The sequence below is a fragment of the Chlorocebus sabaeus genome, chromosome 19 (genome assembly GCF_047675955.1).
Source record: "Chlorocebus sabaeus isolate Y175 chromosome 19, mChlSab1.0.hap1, whole genome shotgun sequence".
Lineage (NCBI taxonomy): Eukaryota > Metazoa > Chordata > Mammalia > Primates > Cercopithecidae > Chlorocebus > Chlorocebus sabaeus.
Genome location: NC_132922.1, coordinates 986900 through 1010891, shown reverse-complemented (window position 1 = coordinate 1010891; position 23992 = coordinate 986900). Strand labels below are relative to the sequence as shown.

At 55.3% G+C, this 23992-nt stretch overlaps 1 protein-coding gene across 6 annotated transcripts in view; it reads right to left on the bottom strand.

Annotated features, from left to right (window-relative positions):
• The window catches only part of BRD1 (bromodomain containing 1), a 51508-nt gene that overhangs the window by 3171 nt on the left and 24345 nt on the right, over positions 1-23992 (bottom strand). For 2 of the 6 annotated variants that reach the window (XM_038007289.2, XM_038007290.2), the window contains exons 4-10: positions 21447-21578; positions 20938-21066; positions 20187-20499; positions 16349-16609; positions 9786-10283; positions 1061-1196; positions 435-562 (exon numbers count right to left, since the gene is read on the bottom strand). In XM_038007289.2, coding sequence (XP_037863217.1) covers positions 435-562; positions 1061-1196; positions 9786-10283; positions 16349-16609; positions 20187-20499; positions 20938-21066; positions 21447-21578 — 1597 coding nt within the window. The remainder of the gene's footprint in view (positions 1-434; positions 563-1060; positions 1197-9785; positions 10284-16348; positions 16610-20186; positions 20500-20937; positions 21067-21446; positions 21579-23992) is intronic. The other 4 variants (XM_038007291.2, XM_007976139.3, XR_005243443.2 and 1 more) reach the window with 3 other exon arrangements.

Below are 23992 nucleotides of genomic sequence, written 5' to 3'. Positions count from 1 at the left end.
TCACAGCATGGCTGCCTTCCACAGCGAGGGCCGTGCCAACCCCAAACCCCAAGGCCTCCCCCTCTCCCAGGAGCCTGAAGTTGGGGGCACCCACTCTGCAGTCAGTCCCCTGTGCAGCCACAAATGACCACTGAACCTAAACAACCCCAGACAGCCTTGACAGTGCCCGGCAGCCAGGAGCCACACAGAGCTGGACGTTCCACAGGGAAACGAAGGCAGGATGGAGGAGGTGCCACCTCCACAGGCACCCCAGCAGGGCTGCAGCCCAGAGCCCCTCGGTGTATGATGAACCCCTCCCCAGGAGGTTGGCCAGGGTGGGGCTCCACACAGGGCACTGTGCTCCCTGAGCCAGAGTCCAGTCCCCAGCAGAGTCGAGCCCTAAGACGCTAACAAGGAGGTGTGGAGAGCCACGGACGCAGGTCTGGGCGACTCACCGGCTGCGATCCTGGCCGCCTTGGCGTAGTTCCCATTCTCGATGCAGGAGATCAGCTCACTGCGGTCCTCCAGCGTGTGCCTTCGCACAAGAGCCGGTTTGCCCCGCCCACATTTGGGCACACTAAAGCTTCGGGAGGAAGAGCAGAGGGAGTCAGGTGTCCCACCCCGGCTTCAGCCTCACTCAGGTTTCGTCCTGTGGGCTGCCCGCCACCAAGCTGGCCACGCGTCCTGCCTGACACCCCTGCAGCCAGGCAGGCCTGTGGGTGCACAGGTCTGGAGGGAGTGAGCCTGTGGCAAGGGGTACTCAGGAGGCCAATGAGACAGGCAGGGCTGTGCTCACTGCCAGATTCTGGGAGGAAAATATCAAGTATAAACTTAATTGCAGTTTCTAAAATTGTGTTCCTATTTCACGTGGTGTTTTTCCTACTTCTGCTTGAATTCTACAAAGCAGATTAATATGTAGCACGGGAAACCACCCACAAGAGCACAGCACACATGAATCCCGGGCCAGAATTTTTCAGAGGGCACTAAGATGGGAGCTAGAGCATCCTGGTCTCCAGGACAGCCAGGCAGGGCGGGTGGCTCGGGAGCTGCGCGGCAGGAAGTGTGGGGCCGCGGTGCCCACCTCGAGTCGCAGAGCGGGCTGTTGCTGGAGGAGATGCTGGACTCCGAGGCGCAGCGTCGACGGGGTGTGGCTTTCCTCCCCAGGCCACCGCCTGGCTCCTGCTCGCTCCTCGCACCCCCAAAGCCGTTGGTGAGACCTGGAACACAGGCAGGCCAGCCTTGAGCTCAGCGCAACCAGGGCGTGCCCAAGCAAGACTCAACTAGGTTACACTTGGAACACATCTTACAAGGAACGTTTCACAGACAGGTAAGACAGCATCTTCCTTTTTACTCCCAGAGTACAGTCCTTACAGTAAGCAGACACCAAAGTTACTCGTTAAATGAAATCAATGTAACAAACTGCAGTCAGCTCTGACCACAGTAGTTTGCTGAGCACTGTGAAGATGCTCCTCTTGACAAGCCCAGGTCTTTAAACAGGCTCTGTGAAGGCAAAGAAAGGATGCCGTGAGCCTGCCACAGGAGCAGATGTGCAACCTGTGAGTGCAAACACGGGGGTGGCCTGTCCACGTGGGCACATGCCACATCGGGACGGACCCTTCAGCAGGCTGAAGGGGTCACCAAAGACACAAAATCGTGTTCACAGGAGCAGAGTTCCAGGGAACAGGAAATCAGGTTTTAAAAAGAAAAAACCTTGGTTCAAAAGACAAGTGTTAACATGAAGTCAAAAATGCTGACGAAACACTTTAAAACACAGAATCCGGGGCCATCGCCGTGTGTGTGTCCGGCCTCACTCACTATGAAGCTGTGATCACTGGCATTCAAGTATTATACACAGCTACACAAAACACAGTCTACAATTCCATCATCTCAACATTTGAAAAACAAGGCAAATCTCAGTATTTTCCCCCTAAAAAGGCCTGACTTTATGTCAGTCAACAGGAAACAACACATGTGCCCAAGGTCCCCCCATGAGGTCCCCCACGGGAGTCACAACAGGGGACAATGTTCCCACCAGAGCAGTCTCTGGGTGTGAGAGCTGAAGCGGTGTGTGAATTTTTTTTTTTTTTTTTTTGAGACGGAGTCTCGCTCTGTGGCCCAGGCTGGAGTGAGCGGCGCCATCTTGGCTCACTGCAAGCTCCGCCCCCCAGGTTCCCGCCATTCTCCCTGCCTCAGCCTCCCGAGTAGCTGCGACTACAGGCGCCCCCCACCTCGCCCGGCTAGTTTTTTGTATTTTTAGTAGAGACGGGGTTTCACCGTGTTAGCCAGGATGGCCTCCATCTCCTGACCTCGTGATCCGCCCGTCTCAGCCTCCCAAAGTGCTGGGAGTACAGGCGTGAGCCACCGCACCTAGCTGTGTGAATTTTTTTATCCAAAAAGAACCCCATTTTCTTGCCTACCTCATCCTTAAAATTTTTTACATCTATTTCCAAAGGAAACTGTGTAAATTTGTAAATAAAGCATTAATGTAGAATTTTTTTTGGGAAACGATGTCTTGCTCTGTCACCCAGGATGGAGTGCAATGGACTCCACAGCTCACTGCAACCTCGACCTCCTGGGCTCAAGTGATCCTCCTGCTTCAGCCTCCCGAGTGGCTGGGAGACATGTTTCGAAGGGAATGGCTGGACTGCGGGTTTTCCACCCGCTTCGAACGCTTCCCGTCTGTTCTCAATGAGCACGACTGACTGAAACAGATGGGCTAAATCAACCTCGGTGAACAGCTCAGGAGGAAACGCGCAGACTAGGCGGGTGCCGTGCTGCCCTCCACAGACTCAAGTCAGACCCTCGCTCTGTGTCTGCTGGACTGGAATGTACCGTGAGCTCCAAACGAAGCTCTGTGTTTCTCATTTTAACCTCGGTCATTTTAAGGCAGGAAATACGGCCAGGTGGGGGTGTCATACTCATTTTTGGCAAGGGAACAAATAAACGCAAGAATCTACAGTAGAAGGCCTTGAGCCACACGCTGAGCTGCCCCAGGGCTCCACATCCTCCCCACACTCATCACAGAGCGGCTCAGACCCTGCACACTGAGGCCCTGAAGGTGTCTCAAGAGGGAGTTAAAAGTCCTGTCCTGGCCCCTGAGGACCCCTCAGGAGCAAGGACTCCATCCCTACTCCCACCTGAGTGGGTGAAGGCAGGGGAAGCCCACTCAGCTTGCATCAGCAGTGGACGGACGGAGCCCAGCACCCCTGCCAGCGTTCAGCCCACAGGCCCAGGGACGGGTCTGCCAACGTGTGTGAGCCGTCTCCAGACAGCAGCCACCAGCCTGGCAACCCACACCCCACAGCCAGGCCCCCAGCGCACTTCAGACCCCAGGTACAGGGTGAGCCTGCTCCAGGCTGAGCAGACGCGGCCCAGGGCCTGGGTGGGGAGGCTTTGAGTAGTTACTGCTCTGGCGAGCAATGGCCACCTGGGGGAAGACGAGGACTAGTGCAGCCTTCACAAGACTGCCCAGTGACGCCAGCCTGAGGGCCCCAGCACCAGAGCACCGGCAGCTGTGCTGGAACCTGCAGCCCCAACACAGCCAGGCCACGCACAGGCCACTCACTAGCCATGACGGCCCCAGCTCCATGAGCACCACCGCATGGAGTGGGGCCAGGCAGGGGATTAAAACACAAGGCAAGTCCTTAATTCTCAGAAAGAGGAGAATGATAAAATGCCCCTCTTAATTTTCCTAAGCATTCAGTGAGTGCACATATGACGCAAGTACACACAGAGGTTCCGCGTGTCACCCTTGAAAATGTGACAGCGCCCAGGAAGATGTGGGCAGCACGGACAAACCCAGACCAACCAAGACGCCACCCAGCAAGAGGCCTGGTGGGGGCGCGATGGCCGCAGGGCCTGACAGGCAGTTCGGGGGTTACAGCAGTGCAGGGTCACCCCAGAGGCCAGACCAGGCCACAGACACCCGGGAGGCTCTGCGGCCACTGCCTGGAGTCCCCAGAACCTCAGGGGAGCTTCGAGGTGGCCTGTGCTGCCCAGACCCTCCCAGCCTCCACCTGGGCCACCAGAAAATAATCTAAGACAGCTATGGTTCTGAGATCTCTCCATCTCAGCCCTGCCAACTCCCACCCTGTGAGGCTCTTCTGGCCAGCTGGGAGATGTCCATCATGACACGCACCCTCGGCACCCCTGCAAGGACCTCAGCCCAGAACATTCTGAAGCCCAGGCCAGCCTTGAGGTGGGAGCCAACATGGGGAACCCAGGGCCTGAGGTCTGCAGAGATGGGTGCCTGGTCCATGAGGCATTTGCAAACTGCAAGCACTGACATCGGGCCCAAGTCTCTAAATTGTGTATACAGCAGGGGGCAACTTTCAGCAACTTTTTCAGCACGAGGTGTTTTTTTTTTTTTTTTTTTTTTTTTTTTTTTTTTTTTTTTTTTGAGACGGAGTCTTGCTCTGTCGCCCGGGCTGGAGTGCAGTGGCCGGATCTCAGCTCACTGCAAACTCCGCCTCCCGGGTTTACGCCATTCTCCTGCCTCAGCCTCCCGAGTAGCGGGGACTACAGGCGCCCGCCACTTCGCCCGGCTAGTTTTTTGTGTTTTTAGTAGAGACGGGGTTTCACCGTGTTAGCCAGGATGGTCTCGATCTCCTGACCTCATGATCCGCCCATCTCGGCCTCCCAAAGTGCTGGGATTACAGGCTTGAGCCACCGCGCCCGGCCCACGAGGTGTTTTTTTTTAATGCTGAAAGTAAAGCTAGTGATTGTGCAAAATACATTAAAAGAGGCGGCGGCTGCCAGGGAAGGGCCACTGTCCCCTCAACACAGGAGCTGCACAAATTCCCACAGTGGCCAGGGTCTGCCCACCCTCAAGGGGCCTTCCCAGTGACTTCCTAGGAGGCCAAAGACTGAAGACAGAAACGTCCCTCTCTGCTCCCAAAGGAGATGGCACAAAGGAGATGGCGCAAAGGTGTCCCACAGCCCAGTCAAGCGTGGTCCCTGGAAGCCTGCCTGTCACCAGGTATATCCACAGCACACCTGTAACTGTCCTGGGAGGTCCCCAAAGGGTCTTCTGAGAGACTGCAGGCCACGGCAGCTGGGACACCGCCCCTCCCCACAGGGAAGAGAAGCCCCAGGGCCCACCTGGGGAGGCGGAGGCCTGCAGGTCTGACTGATGGGCCATAGTCTCCTCTAGCCTCAAGTTCCCAGCCCCTAACCCATATGGACACCACAAATCCTCCAGGCCACAGGTGCAAGAACACCAGGCCCTGATCATGGCTGCCGAGACGCCTGAGGGCAGGGAGCCGTGGGAACACATCCCCGAAGCCCAGGATACAAGCCCGCCCCTGCCCACCCCTGCCACCAGCACCCAAGCTGCCGCCTCGGCTTCTCTGGCTCATAGGAAGCTTGGCTGTATGAAGCAGGTGGGCTGAGCCTGCACCCCAAAGACCTGAGCCCTGAGGGCCCCACGCAGTGGCAAAGGCTCTAGCATCCACGCTGCCTCAGAGGTGGGAGAGCCCACTATTTTCTGTTTTCAGTTTCACTTTTACCGTCGTTAAAAGGAGAGCATTTTTGGTGCATTTTTCAACCTCTCAATAAAAACACACACAGAAGAAGAGTCCAACAGCACTCTGCTCTTGCTGGGACCCGCTCCGTGATAACACAGCCGGGACGGTCAGAGACAGACCCAAAGCCCAGGCCAGACGCCTGCACAAGACTTGCTGGGACCTGCTCCATGACAGTGTAGCTGGGGACAGTCAGAGACAGACCCAAGGCCCATCTCGCCGGGACCCGCTCCGTGGCGATGCAGCCGGGATGGTCAGAGACAGACCCGAGGCCCAGGCTAGACGCCTGCACAAGATCCCAGGCGTCCAGGGATGCCCCATCCAACGAGCAGGACTTCTCAGTTGGCCGCAGGGACACTCAGCGTGGCAGCCAGCAAGAGATAAACAGCAGCACCGCTCAAGAATCCACTGGGGATTATGGGGAGAAAACAGAGGAAGGGGAAGTAAGGGGAGAAGAAAATCAGGTAGAAAACCCAGAAATAGAGAAGATGCTAGCAAGTGAGTGAGCACGCACTGTCCATGCCACATCCTCAGATGGCACCAAGTTCCACCATACCCCACAGCACCAACACAGCACAACGCGCCTGGGCATGGCCGCCGCACACGAACCAAAGGTCACTACGGGATGGCTCCACACGCTCAGGACAGCCTCAGAATGCTGTCCACTGTGTCGTCGGCTGCAGCAGGCTCCCAGCCGGTGCCGGGCTCTCCTCTGCGTCCTTTGTGACTATCCAGAGGGAAGGCTGAGGCGCCGCGACATCCCACCAGCTCCAGGCGTGCACCGGGCGCCAGCACCATTCCCACTGCCGGGCTGACTTACAGAGGGGGCGGGCTGGGGTAGGGGAGAGCTCCTCCAGGGCTGCTGTTTGTGTTTGTGTTTAGAGGATGTTTGAGCTGATGATTCCAATGGGATCCGCAAGAATTAAGTGAAAGGCAAGATGCAGTGATCTTTGTGTGTTCCAAAACGGCCGCTTAGCAGAACTCCAGTCCAAGTTGAGGTAAGAGAAAATGATTAGGGTCCAAAGAGTGAACTACCCAGCACATTAGTGGTTAAAGTGAGAACCTGGAAAACAGTGAAAAAGCCATTTAGTCTGAATGAAAGGGCAGGACAGCTCAGCCTCCTCCCTGAACCGCCGAAGGACACCAAAGACACCTCCACGCTCTCACGCCCCACCACGTGCACACGCAGACTCTCGCGGCAGGGGTCTCCGAAGGGCGGTGAGTGGACAAAGACACCCCCCGCGGTCTCACACCCCAGCATGCGCACATGGAGACTCGCGGCAGGGGTCTCCGCAGGGGCGGCAAGTGGAACACCGCTTCAGGTGACGGTTCACTGCTGGCGAGCGCGCAGCCGCGGGGGAAGGAAGCCACGAGCCAGGGCCAGCCTCTGGGGCTGGGCCATCGCGGAAGCAGAAGGCCGCTGCACCGCACTCAGGCGGGAGGCCCACAGTGAGCGCTTCGCCTCCGGACCAGCAACCCTGTTCAGCCTGACTCAGAATCGTGCGCGTGCTGGGAAATGCCAGAGCACTCCTTCAAGTTCAGAGCACACAGATGAATGTTTGGAAAACATCAGAAGGTTCCGAATAATTCCTGTCCTAAGACTGAGAAGAACTGCAGCTCGGAGCAAGAAATCCCCCGTGTGCAGAGCACCAAGAAGGTTCCGGTGAACCCAAAGCGAGGGCGGATGGTGGGACTGGCACCATTCAGAGCACGCCCAGCCCTCCCCCGGGCACCGTGGCCGCAGCAGTGAAATGCTCCTGCTCCCGAGGGCCTGGTCTTAATGCTGCTGAGGCTCCCAGCTGCTCAGGAGAGAGCTCAGGAACTCACCGCGCCTCCACGGAAATCCACTGTCACTCGGGAATGAGAGAGCAGAAACTCTCCACTTCAGCCAGGATCAAAGGGCACCACGATTCTCAAAAGCCACCATGGGCCACGCTCACTGAAGGTGTGCGGTGAGACTGCTCTACAGCACTGTCACCACGGGAATCCCGCACAACACTCCAGTGCAGGACAGTGGCCTGGAGGGGACACGTGCTCTTCTACAGGGGACATCTGATGCGCGAGCCTGAGCGGCTGCTGAGGACATGGCCGGCAAAACCCTGTCCACGGTGCGAGCCACAGCCGGGGCAGGGCCCGGTCGCTGGCGCCCCCTGGTGGAAGCCGCCACACGAGCATCCTGCCGAGTGTGGAGGGGAGGCCGCCCCAAGCCCCGCCCCGCGGCCAGCAGGGCCTCCAGGCACAGAGCCCCACACCTCCGCCACCGACAGGCGTGAAACCCCCAGGAAGCGGAGCGCCCGCCGAACTCCAAGTTCTGCGTGCGGAGGGGACGCCCACACCTGCACCGAACCAACCTCTAGTACCCAGCGCACAGCACCCTGACCCGATTCATCGCAGGACTTTCAGGGCGCTTGGAAAACCAGGTCAGAGCGTCTTTCGCCAAAGGTGGCTGAGAAAGGCCAACGTGGTTAAGAGACATCCCCAAGTCCTGAGTCAAGGGCCATCTATCCTTATCGGTATCTTGTGAAGGATTTCAATAGCCTCATATTACTTAGAAATCAAAAAAGCTTTTTCAAATTATTTTAAAATGCCAATTTAGTATCAATCCATCAAAGTAAAAGCACATGGGCAGAAAATTTCTATACAATTCATCTATGTGCAAAATTTTCATACAAATCAAAATGAAATTTACCAGAAATTACTTTGGCAACAAGAGGCATGACCTGCTCGCTGGCAAGGGTGGGAGGTGCCCTTCCTTCCACACAAAGACCTAAAGACAGCACCTGGTCTCGCTCCCCTCCCCGACGCTTCAGGCCAGAGACCAGCAGAAGCAGCAGGGTCAAGATGTGAAGAGTGGCCTGGGCGGGTCTCGCCCACCACAGCCTTCCGTCTGCGACCGGCCCGGCGAGGCTCCACGACACAGGGCTCACTCGCCGCCCCTCTGGGAAATGAGCAACACCCACCTAGCCCCACTCTCTCTCGCTGCCGAAGTGCACGAGGAACCACTGCACACCAGCACAGCCAGAAGAAAACACGCTTCCCCTTATTTAGGTATAACAGGCAGACAGGACAGCCGGGAACCAAGCCTTGACTTGGGACAAAAACCAGAATGACAAACATGCTCCAAACACGCTTCCAGAAAGGAGACACTGGCAGCCTGACCTGGCACCTCCAGAAGCGCAGCCAGGACTGAACAAGCAAACCAAAGACAGGGGTTCCTCTTAAAAGGACACAAACTCCTCGACTTCCTCTGAGGGGCGGGGAGCAGAGGCTGCAGGAACACAGCTGCCCTCCTCAAATGCTCTCGGCACACACGCACACACGGGAACACCCTCGCCGAGTAATTCAACAGAGTTCAGTTACGAAAGCACAGGAAGAGATGAGAAGCACTTTCCGGTGCTATTTCGGCAGGTCCTAATACCTCATCACATATGTGGCTAACAGGGCCACAAAAAACAGTGAGGAAACGTTGCTGAAATCAACTGCAAAGTACTGCATTTACCATGAGGGCAGGTCCTCTCAGAGGCCCAGGAAGGGCCAGGCTCAACCCCGGTGTCCTAGGTCTGTGGGGCTGCAGGAGACCTGACTGAGGGGTGCAGAGTGGAGCTCCCACAAGTGCTGGGAGCGGCCAGTCACCAGTTTACCCAGATGTGCACAGCAAAGTCAAGATGACCAATTAAAGCTACACTTGAATTCATTCTCAGTACTTTTTTAAAGATCAAAAGGGGCCAGGTGCAGTGGTTCAGACATCTAATCCCAACACTTTGGGAGTCAGAGGCCAGGAGTTCAAGACCAGCCAGGAGAACACAGTGAGACCCCATCTCTACCAAAAATTTTCAACTTAGCTGGGAGTGGTGGTGTGCACCTGTAGTCCCAGCTACACAGGAGGCTGAGGCAGGAGAATCACTCGAGCCCAGGCGTTGGAGGCTGCAGTGAGCCACTCACTCTAGCCTGGGTGACAGGGCAAGACTCTCTCTTAAAAAAAAAAAAAATCAGAGAGGAAGTATGCGCAGAAGACAGGACCAAGGACCACTGACCCCCGGCCCAGGGCAGCCCAGCAAGGCTGCACAATCTCTCGTGGCAAACAGACCCCCCCATGAGGGCGCCGACCTCAGAACCGCAATTCAAGGCTTTTGAAAGAAAAAACTGCACTGCTGTCTTCCCTGGAAATTCAGAGAATGCTGCAAAAACAGAAGCTGGGCACCCCCGCAACACACCAAGGATCCTGAAGGACGCTCCCGGCACCGGTCGGCAAGGGCGCCTCTCAGGGCCGCCCGCGGCATTTACCTGCATCCAGGCGCTTTCCTGGGGACTCCTCCTCCACCTCGGAGTCTCCGCATGTGCTCCGCGACCTTTTCCTTGGCTGCAGAAGAGTCTCCAACCTCGGAAGGACTACAGACAAAAAGGTTTTGGTCCCTAGCTGAGGAGAAGTTGGCTGGGTTTCAGTGTTCTTGGCAGACTTTGGGGGGCTTACACTTTTCGATTTGCAGAAGAGAACAGAAGTGCGTCTGTTTACATCGCTTGCTGGCTCCGCCACCGCGGAGGCCGCCGCCGCCGGCACATCGCCACTACTGGCGCGGGTGGGCTCTGGAGGGCGTCCGCTTACCAGTGCGCTCTGAGTGCAAGCGCTATGTGATTCATTATCAAATGTGACTCTTTTGAAAAGTTTACTCTGCTCTGGGTTGAGTTCTACTGGTTTGAGGGTTGGTGGTTCTGAATTAGTCTCCGAGTTTGAAGGAAGAGGTAATGCATCTGATGGTTCAAGTTTAGGGGGAGAGTTATCTCCTGAAAAAATTATAAATAAAGTGATTTTTGAAAACTGAAGATTATAAAATCTATTATAAAACTTACTATAAATGTGAAGCCCACCAAAATACTAATTCAGTTAAGGAAACAACGCATCGCACGTACTGTCTGCTCGGCAGTGCGGCCCCGTGGGCTCGGGCCACACTGTGTGGGCTTCCCTAACGCCAAAGGCTGTGGCCCTGGGTGCAGTGCCCGGGCGCACAGTTACTCTCTGAAAAAAACTGTGAAAGATTATTTCACACGCGCCAATATTAAAACACATCACTCAAGTTCATAACAATTTCTGCAATCAATAATTCACTTACCTTGAGGAAGAAAAGGTATCTCACATAACTAAAGGAGCCTTAAGTGGGCATTCCCACAGAGCTCTACTGGGCCACGAGGTTCGCAAATAAAAGGAAAGAAACATTAAATCTGATCTCTGCTCAAGGTCTTCCAAGTCAAAAATGCAAAAAAAGCAAACAAAAAAAGAAAAAACCGGAGTGGTGACTGGCTGTGGATGACTCTCAAGAAAGGCAGGAAAAAAAGCCCCATTCACCCCAGCGCAGAAGTCTGTGCCATGTTCCCAAATACTGTGATGGGAGTTTTCAGGGAAAAAAAAAATGTTTTTTAAATAAGAAGTCTTTAGAAAAAGACTAACCTCTTTGTAAAGCCTTTTTGACATTATAAAAACCAGAAGTGTGAAATGGTACAGAGCCCGCGGTCAGGGGGACGGGCTCTGTGCACTGCCCTGAGTCCAGGAGGCTGGGCAGGCTCTGGCACAAGGCTGATGGGGCGAGGCGATGCCACACCAGGCCAACTACTGAGGCTTCTTCCCAAGCAGGACCGGTGCTGGCAACAGGAAGTGTGACCACTTTAATCCTTAGTATATATTGTCACTGGGTACAGCTTTCATTTCATTAAACCTGCAAACTTTTCTAAAACCGTCTGAAGTATGTATGGTTACTATTGTAATTCAAAAAGTCGTTTTGAAAATACAAAACTACACAACAAGACTCAGAGCAATGTTTTGAGACTGACAGAAAAAGTTCTCCCCAAGGCTGGGTCCCATGACGCCGGGCAGCAGTGCTTTTGGCTGCAAGGTGCCTCTGATTTCAAATGACACTGAGCGCCTTAGAGCGCCTCACAGCCGATTCAAATACAAGGGGGAAAGCCTCACTTCAACAAAAAGTCACCCATGCCAGCCGCTGGGAGCACAGCTGTCACGTGGGAACGCTGTATCCCAAGGCAGGGGCACACGCGAGGTGACAAAACTCCTTCCCCTCCTGTTCAACGTCGCCAACAGGCTTAAGGAAAAGGTGTTTGTGAAACACCTGGCAATGCTGGCCGGAGGGAACTGGGCAATGCGGAGAAACAAGGCTGCTCATCTCCGGCTCCAGCGTCCCTGGGCCTGTGCAGCAGCCGGCGGGGCTCCAGCACGGAGTCTGCAGCGTCCTGACACAGCCAGTGTCTGGGGCACAAGGCCTGGGGCCTCACTTCACTTCCTGCCTCCTCTTCCACCTCCTGGCCCCCTCGAGCTCTCGTCCTGATCATGACATCCAACTGCTCACTGCAATCCCAACGGCCTCTGCAGGGCCAAAGCCAGTGGTCAACCCCAGTCTTGGCCTCTGTGAGCACAAGAGCACCAGGCCAGCAGAGATGGAGCCTGAAGGAGCCTCCTCCCAGCACCTCCAAGAGATCCCCTTCCCCCTACCTCTTCCACAGCTATCTAACAGGCACTGTCAACCACCATCTCCTGCTTCTGGCGCAACCCTCAGAACCACCACTCCTGTCTGGCAGCAGCCCTGAGACGTGCACACGTCCCTGCCTTGCAGAGGGCCCTCCCCCACCATGGGCCACACCCCCTCCTCCACACCTCCAGCTCTCGGCCCAGCAAGGATGCCCCATGTGGGACTCATAACCATCTCCACGCTGCAGGGACTTCCCCAACCCCTGGTCTATCCCAAAGTGGGCCCCCGTGGCCCTGCCTCAGCCATGCACGCCCCCCACACGCCCCCGACCTCTCTGCGGCAGCTCCACATGCAGGTCGGGCTCCAGCCACCAGCACACAGGCTGAGGACGTGCTCCTGCAACACTGACCAGAGGCATGAAGGAGGCCGTGGTCAGGAACAGAGGTTGCTGGCACCTGGGTGCACAGCCACCTGCCCAGCCGGGACCACACAGGCCCCTCCCCCAGCCAGGACCAAAAAGGCCCCCGGACCGTTCAGTGCCGAAGTTCCTCATCCATAAAATCAGAAAAAACAGGACCTGAGCCTCCAGGCTCCACAACACAACAGGCAAGCCCAACCCATCCCTCGAGTGAAAATCTGACTGGAAGTTAACGTACGAGAAGGAAAACTCCTCTCAAACCCCGCTGACTGCGGGCCACCTCAGGCCGTCACTTAACTGCACATGAGAAAAGCTCAGAACACATTCGATACAACTCGGGCATAAGCCTCTCAGACCCCGTCCATGTATCAGTCAGGATCCTAGAATTCCAGTCCCTGGAACTTGTCACATATTCCAAATGGCAAAATGGTTATCTAATGTAAACCAGCTACTCTAAGAAACTAAAAGACCTAGTTAAGTCTGCAAGAACAATTCTGCAATATTTTGCCCACCTGGCCACCCACGATGTCAATCAAAGGCTTCTGTATCGAAGCCACAGATGCTTTGGAAAATCACAGCATAACACAGGCAGACATTTTAGCTCACGAGCAGCAACCACACTGTCCCTCCAACAACCCTGCCTCGAGCCTCCATCCTCTGCAGTTCTGAAGGGATAAAACTGCATACTCTGCACCTTCTACCCTGAGGAACATGCATCCTTTCTTGAGGGCCACAGTGCTCCACAGGCTCAGTGCCCGTGCACAGCAGAGGACCTCCACACGTGCACATGAAGGGCCCACAGCTGCCCTGGACTAAAGGGACGCCCCAGAGCCTCTGGCAAAGGCATCACTGTGACCGGAAATCCCAACGACTCAAAATGCAAGCCCCTTTCACCAGTTCACAGTGCAGACCCTGCTCCTCCTGCCTGCACTGTCCTGCCTCACCATGTCAGCAGACACCAACCTGAGCACACAGTGGAGATGAGCCTTCTGCGAGCTGCACATCCGTCCCACAGGCTCATCAGACAGGATGGAATCCCAACTGTGGCATGGCCCCCACCCAGCTGACACACAGCCCCGGGGAAGTCAGCCCTGGCAGGGCCAGCTCACAGCAACAGCCCGAACCTCTGCACTCGGCAGACTGAGTCATGGGTACAGCAGAGCCTGCGGGAGGGCAGGTGCAAGGGAACTGACTGGGACCGACGGCACAGCCCAGGAGGTGTCTCCTTTCTTCAGATACTAGAGTCTCAGGGGTCTGGCACCCAACGGCTACAGCTTGTTCAAGCTACTTCAAATGGAAGCAATGTAAGTATGACATAGGTACTGTTAAATTACAATTTAAGTGAGACTGTATATTTGCCATTGAGGAATTACTATCTTTTCAGGTGTGAAAATAGTGTGGTTATATTTAAGAAAAATGATGGAGAGGCGTTACTGATGGGAACGTTCCTGCTGGATTTTTAAATGTCTGATTCTTGGTTTTTGTCCTATTATAAGTAGCATAAGTTCACATTTCTATACCAACTAACAAGCTTGCTTGTGGCTGTCTTCCCTAACACTGTGTGACGTCCCCATTCCAGTCTGGCACTTGCCTCTCCAGAGACCCCCATCTTCTCTGAGGGGCAGGACCCCGCCCACCTCACCTTGGAGTGGACCTTCAGGCCACTTGCTTCTCCACCCACTTTCCTGTCAGCTCACAGGAAATGCCCTTTTCATCCATGGAGTCACCATGAACATCGGGTGTAACAGGTGATTCAAGGCCACCTGTGTCTCAGTCACACTGTATGTGTTTTCTTTAGAATGACCCCAGAAAAAAACTACATAAAAATAAAATGACTCCAGAGCTACAAAGCAACAAAAACGGTCTCCAAGGGCTCCTGCTAAGCGTTGGGGGGTATGAGGAGCCACGCTCACCACAGGGGAGGGCCAACCGGCTCCAACCGTACGAGGTCCTCAGCCCTGCGACCCAATAACCGTGCGGGGTCCTCAGCCCTGCGACCCAATAACCGTGCGGGGTCCTCAGCCCTGCGACCCAATAACCGTGCGGGGTCCTCAGCCCTGCGACCCAATAACTGTGCGGGGTCCTCAGCCCTGCGACCCAATGGCGATGGAGGAAGCCACTGATTTAAAAAAACTAAAAAGGTAACTTACTGCTCTACAGTGAAAATGCTACAACTGTGTGGGAAGAGAAGCGCTGGAAGCTATTTTGAGACTGGTGAGTGGACCTGCTAGCAACCTCCTCACAACTCAGTCCTCAGGGCACAGAAGACAAGGACGGAAGGGCAGTCCACCTAGAGGGAGGCCCGCACAGCCTCGGTGGGACGCCTCAGTGAGCTGCATGAAAGCAAAGGCTGCGGGACCAGGTACCAACCTGGACTCCTGGGCACAGCGGGGCAGCCCAGGGCCCAGACAGCTGTGGCTGCCAGAGGGTCCTCTAGGCAAACGTTCCCCAGAAAAAACACGAGGCCCCCAAAGCAGACGAGGGATCAGGTGCTCACAGTAACAGCCTTTGAGAGAACAGAAAAGCAAGCGCTCACCTTGAAACAGAAAAGTCTTTATTCTACGGACCTAACGTAATTGACACCAGCCCCAAAAGAGACATTCTAGAGTCTGGGTACTATACTATGGTGAGCTAAACAGAAGAATGCCAACCCAGAAAAACAGGCACAGAATGTGGAAAAGGATGCGTAAGAAATTCTCAGCTGCATGCACAGGAGTAAGTTTCCAAGAGAAAGAAAAGCTTAATGGCTCTCATTCAAGTTGCCCAATGCCAACAGGATAAAAGGGGCGAAGCTCTGCAGACAGGAGCCACACGAAGTTCGGGGGATGAAAAGGGCCCTGAGACCGTGAAGATCCACTGACCTGTGCGGCATCATGAAGACACAGCGTCACTCAGAGCACAGACGTCCATAAGAGATGAACGTCTTTGTTTCAAAAGAAAATTGTACAACAATGCTGTCTTATTTCAATTGTTTGCTGTTCTGACTTTGATGTGCAGGGGAAGGGCAAGAAGGCCAGGACCCAGCCGCTAATGCTGTGGCGAGAGGTTCTGACCCTACTGTCTGCTTCGTGTAACCGGAGCGTGTCAAGGTCAAGGTCAACTACAGAGACACCGGGCAAAACACAGCGGCAATGACTTTCTACCAGTGTCTCCAAATCCAATTTAGTTTTAAAATTCCCCTTTCACCAAATACGGGACACACCAGCTCTACCTCCTCACCCTGCCAACCTAGATGTACACAAACCATCGCTCGTAAACTCCCTCCTCACCACCCCAAGCCTACATCTGCCCTGGGTTTTGCTAGTTCTCCTTCTGGATAGATGGATTTCTTCCCCTACATTTATTTCTTAGTCATTAAAGCATCTTTGCTGCCGGGACCCTTCCCTAGACTCTTTGACAACGATCACGGCAGGCTGCTACCTACCGACCGCTGCAGAGGAGCTGGTCAGGGACCCTCGGGGCAGACGAGGCCTCTGCGGTCCTGTCCCTCCCTTCACAGCATCAGGGAGGAGCCTTTAAGTGATCATAATCTAAAACGGCCCTTTGAAAATGCCACATTTGATGGCCTAGTGTATCATTAAATGGCTTCCTGTCAATTTACAAAACAAAACAAAAACATTTCTCACTCTTATCATTCAAGCTACCTTTACTCTTCAACATAGATCTAAAACCATTCTTTTCAAATAGTTTTTCAGGCCCAAGTTAAGAGAAAAATTTTATTCTGTGCCTTAAATTTTATCAACTAATTACGTGAAAAAACACAGACAGCACAAATTATACAGTCTCTTTCGAAGGAAACAACAACCCAGTGGGAAAATCAAGTGTTCCGGGCTTTGTGAATTTTATGGAACTGGTGCTAACCCGAGCCTCCATGCACACCAACGCTGCTGCCCGTGTCTGTGCCTGTGCCTGAGCCCTGACGGCAAGAAAGAGGGGCAGCCCTCACCACGGCTTACCTTCCTCGCCCGCCTCCAGCCCCAGCGGAGCTCCATCCTCGTCACAGCCTTCCGAGCCTGGCCCCGTGGGTGGGGGCTGGCTGTGCTGCTGGCTCAGCTTGTTTCGGAGAAGGGCAATTTCCTTTTTGAGCAGCTTTGCCCGCTTGCTCCGGGAGCCACTGGACTTCATAGCGCAGGTGAGGTCGAGCATGTCCAGCAACTCTCTCAGCTGCTCCTCCAGGCCCAGGTGGGCTCTGTTGGCGGGGTCCAGCAACCTGTCCACTGAACCAAAGGACACACGCTGTCAGTCATCAGGTCCCACGGCACCTTCTGGGAACACATCACCGGTCCCATCTTTCAAATCACCTTCGGCCAAGGCCCTGAGAATGGCTGTTAGCAACGAGGCCCAGGCCCTGCTCACCAGAGGCCCCAAGCGGCCCCTCCCCTGCGCTCTGAACCCACCATGGGGCTGCTGCTACAGAAACACCTTGGGATGCTCCTGATGGAGAATTTCTACTCCCATGACAGTCACCGCAGAAGGGGCAGCGTCCAGGTAACATCGCAACCTCTCCTGGACCAGGACCCTCTGAGGCTCCCTGTGCAGAGAGCCCGGCTGGCTGGGTGAGGGCACAGCACACAGACCCCAGAGAGCCCGGCTGGCTGGGTGAGGGCACAGCACACAGACCCCAGAGAGCCCGGCTGGCTGGGTGAGGGCACAGCACACAGACCCCAGAGAGCCCGGCTGGCTGGGTGAGGGCACAGCACACAGACCCCAGAGAGAGGCGCACGCTCCACCAACCCAGCACAACTCAGATGGACCTGCACTGGCTCTGCAAACAGAGGTGACGACTGGCAAATGTGTTAAGTTAGGGCCACGGCACGTCCTGAGCGGTGTCTCGGCTTAAGGATTCAGACGCTGATCACTATGTGGCTTTATTAAACGGGCTGTAAAATTCACAGATCATTCTGAATTTCAGGCGTATTTACTACAAAGTCCCTAAAAACTTCACTTTCAAAAACACCAAAATGTATAAAGCACAAATTACCTTAAGTAAGAGGTGGCCAAGAAAAGAAACTGCTCCTCAGAGCTGTCTGAAGATAAAACCAGAGCGAGGAGAGAGGACAAAAAACAAAGTAAGACTGCCCAAAACACGTGGATTCTCTTCATCTAAACACAGGTGTTTTACTGAAAGCATCTGTCTTTTTGACTGAATAAGTAAAGCAGTAGCAGAAACAAAATGCTTAAATCATTACTCCTTCAAGACTTGTATCCATAACATCACTTTGAACAAATGTCATAGATAATACTCAAAAATGTTCATACGAAAAACACATCCTTTGAAAAGCCAAGAAGAAAGCCTCGAAACCTCTGTTTCTTTTAAAACAAGAGACCCACGGCCTCCAGGTCTGTGGCTCGGGCTCCAGGCAGTGGGAGGTGTCGGCTGTGCTGAGAAGGGCAGCAGGTGCACCCTCAAGGCACACCGTGGCCACTGGCTCACCTGTGCACTCTGAAATACTGAGAAAGAAGGAAACTAGGACTTCTCATCCTTCATTTTCTCCTTAGCAAAAAAAACCCGAGTGTAGAAATTCACTTAACAACTTGCATGACCACGATCTGAAAGACGCTGACATTCAGAGACCTCCACATCGCTCTATTCGAGGGAGGTGGCGTGGTGCTGGGAGCACGACGTGGGGGAGCACAGGAGCAGGGCCCTAGGGGCAAAGGACGCTCCAGGCTGCTCAGAAGACAGGGAGTCCATGCGTCTTCCTGCTTTTAAGGGCAGGCAACCAGCATGCATCCTGAATGGCCGGCACCGGGCACCAGGTGGGCGTCTGACAGCTGATGGCAAGCAAGGCATCCAAGCTAGAGCGGGAAGGCTGTGGGGGGCAGGGGGAAGCTTTCCCATGGTCACCAGAGGCTAGAAAAGGGCCTTCCAGGACAAGCATGAGCCCTGGGCTCACTCTGAGGCGGCTCAGCCCCAGCTCCTCTCAGATCCTCAAGGGAACGTTTCGGAAAACAATAGCTGGTCTGATCAGCCTGGAGAGTGCAGCTTCAGGGAGGGGTTAAAGCTCCACCAGGGTTCACCAAGAGTCAGCAGCATTGTTTGGAGCTTGTGTTTACTTTCTGAATTTCTCCAAGAAAAATGTGTTACTCTTAAAATCAGAGACAAAGCATAAAAATATAATCCCATTCTGTTTTTTCTTCGAGACGGAGTCTCGCTCTGTCACCCAGGCTGGAGTGCAATGGCACAATCTAGGCTCACTGAAAGCTCCACCTCCTAGGTTCACACCATTCTCCCGCCTCAGCCTCCCAAGTGGCTGGGACTATAGGCACCCGCCACACCGCCTGGCTAATTTTGTTTTTGTATTTTTAGTAGAGACGGGGTTTCACCGTGTTAGCCAGGATGGTTTCAATCTCCTGACTTCGTGATCCACCCGCCTCGGCCTCCCTCTTTTTTCTTTTTTTCTTGGAGACAGGGTCTCACTCCATCACCCAGGCTGGAGTCCAATGGCACGATCTCCGCTCACTGCAGCCTCCGCCTTCCACGTTCAAGTGATTCTCCTGCCTCAGCCTCTGAAGTAGCTGGGATTACAGGCACGCGCCACCACGCCCGGCTAATTTTTTTGTATTGGTAGTGGAAATGGGGTTTCTCCATGTTGGCCAGGCTGGTCTCGATCTCCCAACCTCAAGTGAATCGACCTGTCGGTCTCCCAAAGTGCTGGGATTACAGGCATGAGCCACAGAGCCTGGCCCTATTCTCATGCTTTAAAAGAGTACAGCCCATCCTCCAACGCTCACAGGTGCCAAGTGCTTCGGGACCCCACAGGAAGCAGGGAGCCAGCACTGTTGCCATGAGGGGAACGGACGGTGAAGCAACGACGGCCCAGCTTGGCTGAACCCCACGATGGCAGGAACATGGAGGAGAGAAAGAGGGCCAGGCCTCATCCCAGAAGAAGCAACCTGGCACAGGTCAGTGATTCATCAGGAGAAAGGGTAGGCCAAGAAATCAGGGATATGGGACCTTCTGATACATGAGCCAAACACACCATGATTTCTGCTCAGTTTGTGGCTCAGAGCTGGAGCTGAGGTGCAGGAGCTCTAGGTGCTCTGACAACCCATGTGGGCAGGACACACCCTTCGGCAGACAATCCCGGAGGTGCAATCAACAAGCAGGGTGCAGGGGACACCCCTGGTTTCCGAGGACCGGTCCAGAGAAGGGTGCAGGTGACTGCACACGGCTGCAGCACGTGCCTGGGGAACTGAGAAGCGCAGGCCCTGGCTGGAGCCCAGGTGGGCCGTGAACATGCCCCTAGAGCCCTTTCTACAACATGCGCAAACCACAAAGGTAAAGGGCCGGAGGCAAAGCCAGAGTTCCTCCGGCTTCACGCCACCCTCGGAAGTTATCCACTCCTAGAGGCCCACTCTGGATGCAAACCCCCAACTAAGCTGCTTTCTGGGTCTGCATCATCGAGACCAGCCACCCCGTAGGGAGCCACGGCCACATGGGTCCTCCTGGCGGGCACCCAAAACACACAGCCAGTCTGAAGTGACAGGTGTTGAGTGTAAAATACACATCAGATGGCAAAGAAAGCTTATATATCCTCAGTAACGTTTACACTGATCCCATGTTGAAATCAACTCTTCCATATACTGAGTAAAATAAGATATATTATTAAAATAAATTCCACCTGCTTTTTCTCCGTTTTCTAGTGAGACTACTAGAAAATGTAAATGATGTATGCGGTTGCGTGCAAGTCCTCCCGGACCGTGCTGATATGGAGCTGGCAACACAGAGCAGGACAGAGTCTGCTAGAAAGAGCGTCTTCTAGCTCCTCCGGACACAGCGCCAGTTCTTACCGTCTTCCCAGGAGAAAGGCCGCCGCGGTGCCGCAGCGGGCCGCTCAGCCAGGTGCATCCCCGAGGCCTCTTCCAAGCCGATGCTGTCCACCTCGCGCCGGGCCTGCCTCAGAACAACACCTCCCTGATCACGCAGCCTCACCGCGGCTCTATAGAACACGGTGTCCCTGGCATTGTACTTCATGCAGTTATCTATAATGAGATCAAAATCCTCCTCAAACTCATGGAGGTTTTTATACCCTTGAGCTTCTAACCGTTTCCTCATCGTGGCAAAGTCCATGGGCTGTTTAATGTGATCCAAATAATCTGGTACCTAATTTTAGGAAGGAAAAAGAATCATTTACAAACTAAAACAGGATATTAGTTTGCTCTGTATTTATTATTCCATAGAACCCACAAGCCCATCCTATCTGAGAGCCACGCACACACACACACGGTACAGACACAAGACCCAAGTACTGCAGGGACCTTCCCGACCCCAGCTCCTTCAGCTAAAGCGCACTGGAGGGTGCCGGGCGCATGCTGCCACAGCTCAGGGTACTGTCTGCACAGGGCCTCTCACCCACTGCACTTTCAATATTTTACAGTGAAATACACCACTTTTATCATTTAAAAACAAATATGTTAAACAAAAATGAGAATTAAGAACACAAGGGACGTACTCTAGCCAGTCACACGTTTCCCAGTCAAACGGCAGCACAAATCCACAGTCACACGTGCGGCAGGACAGACGAGCGCCGCAAACACCCACCTCCTTCAGACTCACGGGCTGTGCAAATATCCTGGCAGGGTCCTTGTCCTGCAGCTGGTCCAGCACTGAACGCAGCAGCACCGTCAGCGGGGTCAGCCGCAGCTCCATGGCAACCTGCTCCACCTTCACCTGGGGGGGCCCAGCAGAGCCTCAGCTTTAGGGAGCCCCACACGCACCCCACAGCCACACGCACCCCACACGCACCCCCACAGGCTCCTGGGCTTCTGTCAAGGCAGGGGTCAATGCAGCCTCCACTTAGGGCCCTGCGACCCATGGCAGCCAGGCACCCGGCCTGGGCTGAGCAATGCACTGCCGTGAGCCAGGACCCACAGGGTGCAGCCCACCCTCTGCAGGAGCTGCCAGCATCCCACCCACACCCATGGCCAGTGGTGCACTCCATGCGGGACGGACCCACCCACACCCATGGCCAGTGGTGCACTCCATGCGGGACGGACCCACCCACACCCATGGCCAGTGGTGCACTCCATGCGGGATGGGCCCAGCCCCACCTGCTCACGCTTGAGCTTCTCCCGCTTGCGCAGCAGCTCGATCAGCAGGCGGGCGCGCTCCAGGTCATGCCGCAGCCGCTGCCAGTACTTCAGCTTCTCTTTGGCAGCCTTCATCTCCTCATCGTTTTCTCTCTAAGAACAGCGAACACTTCCATCAGTCAAACCCAGAGGCTCCTCCTGCAAAAGGCCTCAGATACTGCGCAGGTAAGACCCCAGGAGGTGTCCACGGCAGGGGTCCTGCAGGCCCATCCTGGGGAGGACAACAGACCCACCCTCACTAGAGAGCCCCGGACAGCAGCGGGACAGAGGGGACAGAGGAGATGGAGGGGACAGAGGAGACAGAGGGGATGGAGGAGACAGAGGGGACAGAGGAGATGGAGGGGATGGAGGGGACAGAGGGGATGGAGGAGACAGAGGGGATAGAGGAGATGGAGGGGATGGAGGGGACAGAGGGGATGGAGGAGACAGAGGGGACAGAGGAGATGGAGGGGATGGAGGGGACAGAGGAGATGGAGGGGATGGAGGGGACAGAGGAGATGGAGGGGATGGAGGGGACAGAGGGGATGGAGGAGACAGAGGGGACAGAGGAGATGGAGGGGATGGAGGGGACAGAGGAGATGGAGGGGATGGAGGGGACGGAGGGGATGGAGGGGACAGAGGGGATGGAGGGGACGGAGGGGACCACCAGGCCAAGGTGAGCAGGGAGCTGGCTCCGATGCAGATTCCACCGTCCAGAGAGAACAGAGGTCTCCACAAGCTGGCGGGGAGGGGCCTTCACAGAACCAGAAAGGCCCACAGAGGTGGGACCAGGACAGAATGGGGGGCCCACGAGGACCCACCTCAAGGACAGCTGGGAATGGAGGGAGCAGCTTTGAAAAGAAACCAGGTGCATAGAAAACAACATGCTGGGCCCATCCTGGCTTGGACGGAGCATGACGGGGGCCTGGCACACAGCCGACCTGCCGCCCTGCCCTGCACAGCGCCTCCATCCCGACGCACATTTCCCCGCAGCCAGGGTCCCGTCTCCATCGACAGCACCTGCTCCCTTCTCAGGGGGCAGAAGGGTATGCCAGACAGCACAGGCCGCCAGCCTCACCCCAGCGCACATCCACGCCAGGATGATCAGAAGAAAATCAGAGCCCTGCAAAGGCCACGACACAGACAGTCGCAGGAGAGGAGGCCACCTGGGTCTGCCCTCAGCCCCGTCCTCACCATGTCCCCCAGGCCTGGCCATATGAGGCCTGCTCATCACACTGCCAGGGGCACCCTGACCCTACCTCAAAGGGGAGAGGAAGTCACCGAGTGAGTGGGCCTGAGCGGGCCCCCGACGCCTGTCGTCCTCACAGCTGCAGGACACGCACGCCCTGGCAGCCTCAGGCCAGCTGTGGCCATCGGTTTCTGGCACATGCTCCACAGCTCTGAGACCCTCCTCTCCCCCAGTGCCTCTGTCCCCAGATTCCCACCCGCCCACCTCAGGGTGCCGTCACAGCATTTTGAAGGACTGAGGGTGTGAAGGCAAAGACTGCTGGACTACAAGATGCAAGGACCCCGGACTCCAAACTGCTCAGAAAAGGAGGCTCAAGGAGGGAGACCGAGTCCCGCACCCCCAAATCCCCTGAGGCCAGGCCTCTCCAGGGCGAGGCGGGGCACTGAGGTGCCAGTGTCCTCTGCAGTGAGGATCTCTGGGTTTTCCTCAATGCTGCTGAACACCTGCAGGCAGGAAATCGGGGCTAACAGTAACAAGGTCCACATCAACTCAAGCAAAGACAGGAAAGCATGGGCTCCAAACACCAAGCTCCCCAGAGCATCTCAATACTGCCTGTCCCCCAGCTTGCAATCGACACTTCTGAAAACCGTGGCCAAAAGGACGTTTGGCATGGGAATCTGTTACGAAGCAGAAGAAATCTCATCACCTGAAAGTCCTTTATCACACACTGGCTGCTGAGTAAACTTACTAGTCTGCTCCCCAACCTGGTTTAACAAAGAAACGCCACTGGCAGCGGCAAGGGCCCCATCAGCGGCACCTGGGCCCTGAGGCCGACCGGCCTCCCGGCTTCGCCATGCAAGGTCCCATGACACATGCAGCCTCATCCACTCGGAAGGACCGAGGTTCCTTACTCAGCTCTGAAGTGGTTGATATTTCCCATGTAAAAATCAACACTGGGAGGCTCCACAAGAAAGGACAGAAGTGAAGGAGAAGCACTCAGGTGTCCCCACTGCCAGGAAGAAGCACTGAGCGCCTCCGCGTCCATTCCAGACACACGGGGGAGACGCAGGGCTGGGGAATGGTCAGGTTAAAATCCCCTCTGCTGGGAGGCACAGACCAGCTCCTGGAGTGAGGCCCAGTGTTACAGAGTGGCCGCTCTCAGCCTCACCGGCCCCAGGCCTCCTGGCAACAGCACCCGGCTCCTGCCACTGGGCCCAATGCCGCCACCCGCTCCTGCCACTGGGACGGGCAGAGGCCACACCCGCAGCACAGCAAGGACAAGGTGGGCAGCAGCGCCCAGCATGCCCCAGAACAGACACTGGGAAAGCTGGAGGATGTG